This window comes from Python bivittatus, unplaced genomic scaffold (assembly GCF_059951505.1).
Source record: "Python bivittatus isolate LINGU-HERP-01145 unplaced genomic scaffold, Pbiv_v1 ctg000220_np1212, whole genome shotgun sequence".
NCBI classification, from domain to species: Eukaryota; Metazoa; Chordata; class Lepidosauria; order Squamata; family Pythonidae; genus Python; species Python bivittatus.
This window is the reverse complement of record NW_028277048.1, coordinates 40,976,052-40,987,954: the sequence shown is the minus strand read 5'-3', so window position 1 is coordinate 40,987,954 and position 11,903 is coordinate 40,976,052. Positions and strand designations below refer to the sequence as shown.

Below are 11,903 nucleotides of genomic sequence, written 5' to 3'. Positions count from 1 at the left end.
GCTCTGCACTTTGCCATTTTTGAACAGTTGCTACTCTTAATTGCTTCTGAACAAGCATCCTACAATTCATTTGCATTTAACAAAAGTTGGAATGGGGAAGTGGATCAGGAAGGCAATATTAGTCTACAGGTGTTGATTAATCTTACATACATTTCTGTCTATGCTGCATTTCTCAGCTCTGTCAGATGTATGTTACTTGAAGTTGATTCATATATGATCATTTGGCATTCTTAGCTGCCACCCTCTTTTTCCCTCTCCAGGGCCAACTTAAGTGACTCTTACTTCAGTAATCGACAAGACCGTTACGTGTTCCTGCAAGACTCACCAGAGATTGCAGATTTTTTCACTGAGCTAGTAGATGCAGTTGGGGATGTGTCTTTACAGTTACAGCAAGACGATACAGTCAAGGTTATAGATGGGATAGTGCATCCATACAACGGTAGGATGGCCATTTATTTATTACAACTGTTTCTATACTGCCATAATCTCGAGATTTTGGGAGGTCTTTAGCAAGTAATTTGTTAAATATATATCTAAATTGGTACTATGTACCTTTCTAGCATTCAACTGAACTTCCTTTGGCATACTTCTAGGTGTTTAAGTAAAAACATGGTGCTTTCAGATATTTCGAAAGGGAAAATAAATACCATCCTTCTGGCTAAAGTAGCTCTAGAGATGATGATAATATAATATCAATTATATTAATTATGAATATAGTAATACAATATGTAATTGATATAATTTATAATTATATTGTGTAATTAACATAATTTATATCATGCTTAAAAACTAAGTGTGGCACAGAAATAAAGGAATGTCAATATAAAAATACAAAGTAGACACATCAAAACCTAGGCACTTCTAATTCTAAGGAAGTAATAGAATACTAATAGGTAGCCACTTTACAATAAAAAGAATAGATAAACTAGACCCTATAAAATTTACTTAAAATATATAACTAATTAAATAAAATTAAACAATAGACAACTTAAAAGTCAGGGAAGCCTGATTCTGAGGCACATCCAGATTACCACCTAAAATGAATTCCAAAAACCAAAGTCCTGGGTTCATAAGAATCTTTGAAAGCAGAGGTAGGAAACCACTGTCAGGCACAGTAGACCATGTTGATCTTCTTCTATATTGCTAAGGATTGAATCTGGAATTGACTGTCTGTAAAGTATATTTATTTATTTATTTATTTAGTTATATGTCACATTTATATAGCCGCCCATCTCACACAAAGCGACTCTGGGCGGTGTATATGCTGAAAGGTGGAGTTATGGCTCCTTTCTGATCTGCTTTTAGCTGATCCCTAGAGATATGTTTTTTCATTGGCTTAGTAGGGAGATTCTTTTGTGAGAGGAGAAGTATTCTGGTTTAGCTACTAGGAATTGGGACCATTTCTTTGCTAACTATGATTACTGGGATTACAGATACAGTTGCGAATTGATATACTTTAGGGCTGCGACCTTTGAGACAGGAATAACAACGATGGAAGGAATTTATCAACAGGTGGCATTATAATAGAACATTCTCCCCCCCACCCCCGCAGTCAGGTTAACTCCAGGTTATCATTTGGGAAGTCCCTCAAGACCTGGTTATGTCACCAGGCCTGGGGGTCCCAGAGAACCAGAGAGATTCTTAGATGGCTCCATTGTGGTTGATCTTGTACTCTCTCCATGTGGTTTGTATATTTTAAATTTTTATAGTTTTTTTCCCATTTTTAATAATGACTTTTAAGTTTTATAATGATTTTTTATGTATTTGTTGTTTTTATTGATTGTTGTACGCCACCCAGAGGTGCTTCTTGTGAGATGGGTGGCCATATGATATAATATTAGTAGTAGTAGTAGTAGTAGTAATAATAATAATAATAATAATAATTTGATGACGATGATGATGACTAAACAGAAGGAACTCTGGGTGGCAAACAAGAATAAAAACCACAATATAATTAAAACAAAAAAAAAACTTTTAAAACAATATTGAGTTCCCAATAAAATTTTGCATTCATCTTTTGTAGCTGGATGTATTATGTATTGGTTTGGTAGATTGTGAAGTTAAAGCTAATCATTCTAGTGATTTCTACGCTGGTAAATAATTTTGGTAACCTTGTGATGTTTCCTGAATGTTGAAGAAGCAAACAACTCCAAGCCCTGTTATATAATATGCGCTTCAAAATGTGTACATGCATGCTCATATGTTGGATGCTATTTGTACTCAGTGGAAAGATTTTTTTTTTTTGTCTGGGGAATACTCTTCCTCCATTACAACCTGGAAAGCTAATCTTTTATACAGAGCATAAGACACTGGGTGTCGCTTTCCCTTGGGAGGTATTTTCCAAGCAGTACTGACTGTTGAGAGCCCTTCCCGGCAACCCAGTTGCTGTGATTTCTAGATCAGATGACAAAAACAAATACTATGGGAGTAGGTAAAGGGGGACTGCCCTCCAGTGTTTGTTATCTTGATGAGCATATACTGAATTGGCTAAATAGGTACCAGAAGAATGTACCTGACGTGCATCTTAGCTGACAAATTCTTCACTGGTGTGAATTCTTGTCTTACTTCCATTTCATTTTATGATACTTTTTTTTAACCACAGGAGCCCTGTTTTTTTTTTTTTTTTTGCACATAGTAAATTATGTTCCTTAAATGGAAGAGGTATATGGCATGAATGTCACTTCTTTGGTATTTTTTCCAGTTTGGGGTATTTGTATAGCTTACATTTTCATTTGTGTGATGCTAGGAATTTGGCAAGTTGTTTATGTTAAACCTTTGGGGAAAAAAACTTTAGTCGGGCACTGAAAGGATATCATATAGGGGGCCCTGTTATTGTTACCAACTGAAAGAACCTGTAAACTCAATTAATCATACTAAATCACAAATTGCAGAGTCCACAAGAGTTGCAGAGCAGCCTTTCAGCTCACTCTGTTACTGTCCCTAAGCAAGTCAGAGTTTCTGCAAGAGATCTGACAAGACTTGGATAAGGCTAACTTGTTTCGTCCAGTCCTGATAGTCAAAACCTGGAAAATCAGTCATGTCAGGGCAGGAAGAAGACACTTTCTTCCAATATGCTTCATATGCCCCCATTACTGATGCCTCTGCTTTTTATCTCTAATCTAATTCCTATGTGAACTGGGACCTGGCAAAAGTTAATTGACAAAAATCCACAATTCTTTAGGTGGGTGACTGAAGTCCTTTGCTATGTTTTACAGATGATTATTTGAAAAAGAAGGTCTCCCAATACCATCAGTTATAGCAATAAGCTTTCACTAGCAGGAATATAGAAACTTGTCTCCAGTTTAGAGGTATTTAAAAAGAGGGAAGGAGGGAGGGAGAGAGAGAGAGAAAGTGCTAGTAGGGGTTGATTTCCAGTTTCACTGATCAAGCTGGATTAAAAGACTTAATGAGACTTTTTAAAAAAAATAGAAATAACCTTGGTCAATTGAGCCCTAATATGGGTTGGAAAGATTCATCCTTTTTTCAGTGAGATGGGATTGCTTATAGTTCTATAAAAAAGATGTTTGTGTTTCAGTGCAGTTTGCCTACATAGGATTGTATCTGAGCAGTAAATGTAGAAAAATCAAATGGTAAGTCCTTATATTTGGGAGAAAGAAATACATTCAGGCTTTCCTTGTAGCCCATCCTTGAAATGGTATATATTTAAAATTACTGTTACTATTTAGATAAAACCTATTTTGGGAAACATGTACCTTTTCAAGGCCTGGCGGCAGTGCTTCTTAAACTGTTTGGTCCAATTATCCCTTTTCCTGGTGTTGAATAATGTCATTACTTCCCCCACTCCCCCACACACACACTCCCTCTCCCCACCCCAAAAAGACTCTGTTGTTTTACACAGGGGTCTCGGCAGCAGCAGTCCCAAGCTGGATCCAGACTTACAAACAAGCAATTAGAAATTGCTCCATTACCCCCAGGATATGCCCAAGTACCCCCTTGGGGGTAATTACCTCCAATTTAGGAACCACTGATTTAGGGTAATTTGGATTCCATAATTCCTGACTTGCAGGAAGCATCCTGCTACTCTTCCGATCCCTTGGTAAGTTTCATACAAGTAATGTTATATTTCATTAAATCACATATTTATCTTCTCAGGAGACAAGAAGGCCTATTGTGAAATGGCAAATAAGAGAGTGATGGAAGTGATCAATTCTGCCAGGATCAGACAAGAACAAATGCACACTCTGACTTTCCATAGCAACAATACAGCAGAAGAAATCTCATCCAGTGATCCAAAGGCAGCTGGTGACAGGCAATCAGAACCAGACACATGGATTTATCCTCTAATACAGATGAAGCCATTTGGGATTCAGATAGATGAGACTGTCACGGAGACCCTCCTTATGGAAGCAGAGCAGGATGCCAGCATATATCTCACCACAGGCTATTTCAACCTTACAAAAACATATATAGATCTGATTCTAGGCACTCAAGCAAAATTCCAGATTCTTCTAGCCTCACCAGAGGTGAATGGGTTCTTTGGAGCCAAAGGGGTGGCAGGTGCCATCCCTGCTGCCTATGTTTACATTGAACAGCAGTTCTTCAGCAAGGTGTGCTGCCTGGGTCAGGAAGAGAGAGTTCAGTTGCAAGAATATACTAGGAGTGGATGGACATTCCATGCCAAAGGTGAGACATTCTAGGCAAAGGACTTTTAAGTTGCTTATTCATCGAGGTGGCTGAATATTTTAGCGAAGGTTGAGTTGGATTTAATCTTGTTTTAGCATCTATCTGCTCTGGAGAATGTTCCTTGGATAATTTCCATGCCAGGTCCTTAGTCTGGAAACCCAATTGGATGATTTGATTATAAATTGTATTTTTAAAAGGCTAGAAAAAGGCCACAATCACGATATGATACATTTCCAAGATGCCTCTCTTATGGTTGAGATTAACAAAGGATTTCAAGTTAGAAGTTTAATCCACAGGGACAGATGATCAGTGGTAGTAAAACCACTGTGGCATATTGTTGATAATCAGATTATGTTAATAATTGTACAGATTAGTCTTAGTTATAGTCATGTAAAATGTATCAGTCTATTTTATATCCAAACCAGGAATATGACATATAGGAACCAACTAGAACAGCCATATTAATTAATTTATTAATTAAATGTATTTCTACACCACTGCAATTCTCGGCAGCTTATATAAAAAACACAGTTTAAAACAAACCCAGTACAAAAGATAAAAACACACCAGCAATACAACAAGACAGAGAAAAAAAAAATTAAAAAGATGGCCACATCAAAATCAAAATTATTTCTCCCTATAGGAAAGAGAGTAGAAGATAGGAAGCTATACAGTACTAGATTTGGGAAGACGATGCATGGGAATTGTTAACTTCATAACTGACTGTGTAGTTTGTTCTGCTACTATTTCTTCATTTCTTGTTACTGTGATGTGGTCAGTTGGGAAAGCAGGAAATTGTAGCACTTGTATTACTATGTAAGAAAGTGGCTGAATGGGCTCTAAAGGCCAGTTTGGGCATCTGACAAATAATGATCTGGGTACAGTACTGAATTCACCAATTTTCCAATGACCACTTTTTCTTTTCCGTTTAGGAAAGAAGGATGCCTGAATATATAGAGTAGGGGAAGAATCCTCCCATTCATGAAGCAGTCCAGTCTTTCCTGTGTTCTGAGAAATTAGGGTGGGAAGACATTCTGAAATCAGATCCATTTTGGGAAAAAGTCCTGGATTTTTACTAGCTTGTCTTGATTTAAAATTTTCTCTGTGAAGGATGTGGTATTTGGAGTGGAATTTGAGGTTAAACAGGGTGACACTATGATATGCCATGGAGCGGAAATGGATGCCCAACACATAGATGGGAATGAAGTGTCCCAGTTGTGATATAGCCACAATTTATGTGGAAATCATGGGATCTCAGAATGTGCAAACAGTTGGAAGAGAATAACTACAGTAAATTTCATAGTCTTTATTTAAAGGGCTGACAAATTTGAATTTCTCAAATTTGGATATTCTACATGCCCTGGCAAGCTACAGTTCCTGATATTTTCATCCAGCTATACTTTGCCATAATATGGAATCCATTCTTACTTGCAACAATCCACTTTTTATTGCACCGAGGAATCTCTTTGTCATTTACTGTATAAATTGGATTAGAGTAAAACTGGACAGTCCTCTCTGTTACCTTGAGCAAGTCCCAAAGGTCACGTCCTAACAAGCTGTTGTACTCCAGGGATCTAGGCTTTTATTTGTCTGAGTTTGTGGCTATTAATCATTATGGGAATGCTGGTATCTTCCCAGCCTCCTTCCTGCAGAGCTTCTGGGAAGAGGCTTGGAGGTTGGGTGTGGGGATTGCTGCTGACTAAGCTCTTTTTTCTTAAGAAAACATTCATGCTCATGCTCAGCCAAAATCAGGAAAAAGGGCAAGGGATGGGATCATGTGGGTAACAAAGAGCACTGCTTATGTGTTCTTTTAAGATCTCCCCTGTCAGCAACCCTTTCAAATGGGGATGGGCTTAGAATGTTTGATCTTTTTTGTTACTGACAGCAGACTTCTTTATTGCAGACCTATCTTGAGATATGAGGACCAGGAAAAATAAGAAAAGAAATCTTTGGGAGGAGGATTCTGTTTTTTTCTTGGTGCTGTGAAAGGAGGGTGGGGTGGAGTGGGGTTCCTTATGAAACTTTTTTTTCCTTTGATTTTTTTTCTCTCCAAACTTCATACCTCTGCCATTTGGCTACATACTACATGGCTTCTCTGGTTCCATGATTCAATGTTTCTTCCACTGAAGGGAGATATGAAATATACATGACATTTTGAAAAGCTGCTGATTCATGTCATGAGCATTCTGTAACTGGCTTTGACTGAGCAATGACCGTTGAAAATAAATTATACATGTAAGACAAGAAATTGCAAGTGCAGTTGCAACACAAAGTCACAATTCCGTGTCTTGATGGTGGAAACTGGGATGGAAGAAGAGTTTCTCATTCCTGACACGTACCGTCTTATGCTGGCTAGAGTTTTAGGTAACACGTGCCAGCTCAAAAAACTTTCAGGCACTCTTAATAGTTAGGGCTGCCGAGAATTCATCAGCTTACCAAACCAAGTTAAGTAGGAGGCAGTAATTATCTTTTTCCCACTAGTTTGGGAGGGTGCATTTAAGGATTCCTGTCTTGGAACCTGACTGTGGAGGAAGAGATGAGAAGAGATGAAGAGGCTTGAGGTAAAGGTTCTAGTTGTAAGCACCTCTTAGGAGAGGCAAGTAGGTTCTTGCAGGGAAAAACGGTTTACAGTCAGTTATGCAACTGGGGGCAAAGTATCACTTGTGCCGAGATAAAACTTCTCTACTGCAGCAGAATGACAATTGAGACATTCTTTACATTTGCCTCCTGGAAAGGTGAGTCATGACATGAGCAAAGTCAGGTTGGCCTAGTCAGAAGGCCAGTCCCCTCGTACAGTAGGCAGTCTCCTGCCTTCTGGCTTCGCATCCCCTGCCTGGCCTGTCAGAACAAAAGGAGTGCCAGGATCTGTTCTGTCAGATTCCTGTGGGCCAGCAGGCATTCCTTTCCCTCACTTCTGCTGGGCTGCCTTGTAGGTTGCGCCCACAGCCATCAGTTGGAGCAGCTGGACAGTCCAGCTCATTGCTTGTTTCAATAAATTGATATGCAGTGGGGATAGAAGTATATGGAATATTTAGAGTTATAGAAGCAATTTGTGGCTCAACTGAGTGTGTCTGGTTAACTAATTTTATTCTGGGTGTAAGAAAGCAAAAGCAGGAATGAATATATATATATATATATATATATATATATATGCATAGATGTTTTAAACTACAAGTTTTAACAGCATAATTGAAATTCATTAGATGTTGCTGCACTGAATAGGTTCTTCAAACACAACTTGTAAGAAAGAGTGTGCTTTCTTTGGCTGTCAGTTGCTTGCGTGCAAACTTAGTTGACTCAGCCTGTGTGTTAAGCTAATTTTGTTAAGATTTTTATGGCAATACTCACCTCATTGATAGTATTGGGGCTAACTTTCAAAACTTGTATTAAGTGTTGGCAACCCACAGCTCATAGGCAAAGTGTGGACCCCAGAGCTCCTCCAGGTTGTACCACCAAACTCCACTTGCAAAATTGTCTCTTTTCAGCAGCCCATTCTTCATGCCTTTAAAAATAAAAATAAGGGGCAAATAAGCGCCTCCCTTCCTCCAAAGGAAAAGTACAAGCCTTTTCTGCTCCTGTTTTATGTAGTTGCTGCTATATCAATTAGACCACAGTCTGCAAGGAACCTTGTGGTCCTATGTGTGTTTGGGAGTTTTGAGTCAGCTATTATAGGTGTTTTTGGAATATTGCTTTCTGCTTTTTTGTATGCGAAGAGGAAGGGATTAGAAGATAGGAAGCCATGCAAAATGGGTGTGTGCTACTTTTGACCTGGCAGATGTGATAGAGTGATAGAAAGGTAATTGCTTGGGTGGAGGCTCAGTTTCCAGAAAGAGGCATCACAACTGTTGGTTGCCCATTATTTTAGCTGAAAATATAGTGTCTGCATTAAAGTATATCTGCTGTGATCGTGATACATGTTAAGGGTTCAATGAGCAAGGGGCTTCTTTTTGTGAAGATTGGCTTGTTTATCCAGGAAAAAAATCTTATTTTCCTATTTACCAGAATGACTATTAGTATTAGAAATACAGAGATAAATTTGTTTCTGATTTTTTAATGGCTGCTGTCACAATGCAGCATTTAATAGTAATGAAGAGTTCTCTTTAAAATATTAATATATTTTTCCAGTGGGGAAATGTTCTCAAAATGTGAACTGTGTCTTTTGCTTCAAAGAAACTGAAGTGCATAAGTAAAATACAATGTTAGAAATATTGCTGGGGCATCCCTGTTGTCTGCTTCAGGTGGGAACAGCTTGACAAGGAGATGTTTCTGTGGATCTGATAACTCTGCTAAGAGCTGTTCGCTCTTGAAATTAATGAACTTAATTTTATCTATGCATGTGGAAGCCGCACAATGTAATTTCTGAAGGGAAGCTTTTTCTCCTTCCTGCCCATCCCTCAAAGTAATTTTTCAGATAGGATTACCATTAGCCCAGTATGACTTTTTATTGATGTTGATATCATTGCCAAAAATTAAGCAGAAAAATGTGGGGGTAATTACAGTGTAGCCTGTATTGTGTAGATAAATAGTTTTTATTTATTCATTATATTCCTCCAGGAGTTCCAGTTGCCATAAAAAGTTTTCCCCTGCCCATTTTTCCTAATAACATAAAAGGAGCTGTTTTATTCAGTTTCTCATTAAGAGTTGCTAAATCAGCCTAACTTCTGGTTTGTTTTGCAAGCTTAGTTTTAAATATGTATTTTCAAATATGGTTAAGTAATAAATATTGGGGCCGGGGTCATTAGTTAGGCTTGTGGCAGCTGGAACTGGCACTGTAATGGAAATTAGAACAAGGTCTACACAGTGTGGAGATTGCATTGTGCAAGCCGAAAGAGGTTAATTCTCATATGAATTGTATGATACTGGCGGGAAGCGTCCCTATTTCCTGGTTGCTCACTTTAATGATTTACACTGCTGGTAAATCTAACAAAATGTTTAATGTGCTTTGTTACCTTTCCTTTCAAGAACAAACAATTGTTTGGAGCACATGACAACTACTCTGGTCACTTCCTTTGTCTCCCATATTTCCTTTCCATGTTTCCTTGCAGGCCTCTGGTTGTACCTAGCAGGAAGCAGCCTACCCTGCTTAACGCTGATTGGTTCTCCTAATTTTGGGTACAGGTCAGTTCATCGTGACCTGGAAGCACAGATTGCGATAGTGACAGAAAACAAAGCCCTACAGCAGCAATTCCATCAGGTTTGTAGCACACGGACGCTGTTTTTTCGGTGCTGGACCTCCTTCATAGGGCTGAGGGTATTGGAGTGGCAGGAGAGTTTGTTTTAAAACTGCAGCAATTCAGAATGGACAAAAGGCTGTTTTCATGACCTTCCACTAAAGATCCACTACCTTAAATAGTTGAATGCTGGAAGAATTCTAAATAACAAGCTGACCCAGGAATTTGAAGAGAGCATGAGAAAAATGTGAAAGTCCGCTATTCTGGCTGTTAATTAATTCATCTTTCTTTTTCTGGTGTGGTTGTCCCATCTGAGGGTTGATGCAGGGGAATGTAGCAGCTCTTCACTTCCCCAGCAAAATCTCTAGAAGCTGTTTCCAGTAGCTCCCAGTGTTTAGATAACTCATAAGCCTAACTAATTCTGAGATAAAATTCCTGTCTCTTCCTGGCTTTCTTCCCACAAATCAGAGTGGGCTGTAGTCTTGCTTCTACAACAAGTAGCTGTTTCATGTATTGCCCTTGTAAGTTGTTTAATTTAGGCTTCTTTAAGTTTAATAACATGATAATTGTTCTGGGCTCATAGTCTTCCTAGTGCTAATCTCTTGAATATTGCAAATACACTTTAAACTGATATTCCTCTTGAGAATCAGAACTGTGTAAGTATTCTGTATTCAGTCAGTTAAGATTTACATAGTTTCTTTGCAGTTAAACCACATAAATCATGTATATTGAGGGTCTCCATTTTGTCTTATTAGACTGCAACTTGCTTGCAGTCAGCACTGAACCTTACCCTGCCCCCATGTTATTTATCATATCAGACATTTCAAACAAGAAATGTCTTGATCTGGTTTTGTGGCAATCAGAAGCAGTGGAAATAATGTATCTTTTGCTAAACTTTTGATATCTGTAAAATGTAAGAAAAGACAGCCTTGCTACAGTCAGGTCCAGAAATATTAGGACATCGACACAATTCTAACATCTTTGGCTCTATACACCACCACAATGGATTTGGAATGAAACAAACACAATGTGCGTTAACTGCAGACTGTCAGCTTTAATTTGAGGGTATGTACATCCAACTCAGTGAACGGTGTAGGAATTACAACAGTTTGCATATGTGCCTCCCACTTGTTAAGGGACCAAAAGTAATGGGACAGAATAATAATCATAAATCAAACTTTCCCTTTCTAATACTTGGTTGCAAATCCGTTGCAGTTAATCACAGCCTGAAGCCTGGAATGCATAGACATCACCAGACGCTGGGTTTCATCCCTGATGATGCTCTGCCAGGCCTCTACTGCAACTGTCTTCAGTTCCTGCTCGTTCTTGGGGCATTTTCCCTTCAGTTTTGTCTTCAGCAAGTGAAATGCATGCTCAATGGGATTCAGGTCAGGTGATTGACTTGGCCATTGCATAACATTCCACTTCTGTCCCTTCAAAAACTCTTTGGTTGCTTTTGCAGTATGCTTTGGGTCATTGTCCATCTGTACTGTGAAGCGCCGTCCAATGAGTTCTGCAGCATTTGGCTGAATGTGAGCAGATAATATTGCCCGAAACACTGCAGAATTCATCCTGCTGCTTTTGTCAGCAGTCACATCATCAATAAATACAAGAGAACCAGTTCCATTGGCAGCCATACATGCCCACGCCATGACACTACCACCACCGTGCTTCACTGATGAGGTGGTATGCTTAGGATCATGAGCAGTTCCTTTCCTTCTCCATACTCTTCTCTTCCCATCACTCTGGTACAAGTTGATCTTGGTCTCATCTGTCCATAGGATGTTGTTCCAGAACTGTGAAGGCTTTTTTAGATGTCATTTGGCAAACTCTAATCTGGCCTTCCTGTTTTTGAGGCTCACCAATGGTTTACATCTTGTGGTGAACCCTCTGTATTCACTCTGATGAAGTCTTCTTTTGATTGTTGACTTTGACACACATACACCTACCTCCTGGAGAGTGTTCTTGATCTGGCCAACTGTTGTGAAGGGTGTTTTCTTCACCAGGGAACGAATTCTTCGGTCATCCACCACAGTTGTTTTCCGTTGTCTCCCGGGTCTTTTGGTGTTGCTGAGCTCACCGGTGCGT

General features: G+C 39.0%; 1 protein-coding gene across 2 annotated transcripts in view; it reads left to right on the top strand.

Moving 5' to 3' along the window:
- PGS1 (phosphatidylglycerophosphate synthase 1) overlaps positions 1-11,903 on the top strand; it is a 44,698-nt gene that overhangs the window by 22,011 nt on the left and 10,784 nt on the right. For both annotated transcript variants that reach the window (XM_025166832.2, XM_007428501.4), the window contains exons 6-8: positions 261-439; positions 4,114-4,644; positions 9,690-9,838. In XM_025166832.2, the coding sequence (XP_025022600.2) occupies positions 261-439; positions 4,114-4,644; positions 9,690-9,838 (859 nt within the window). The remainder of the gene's footprint in view (positions 1-260; positions 440-4,113; positions 4,645-9,689; positions 9,839-11,903) is intronic.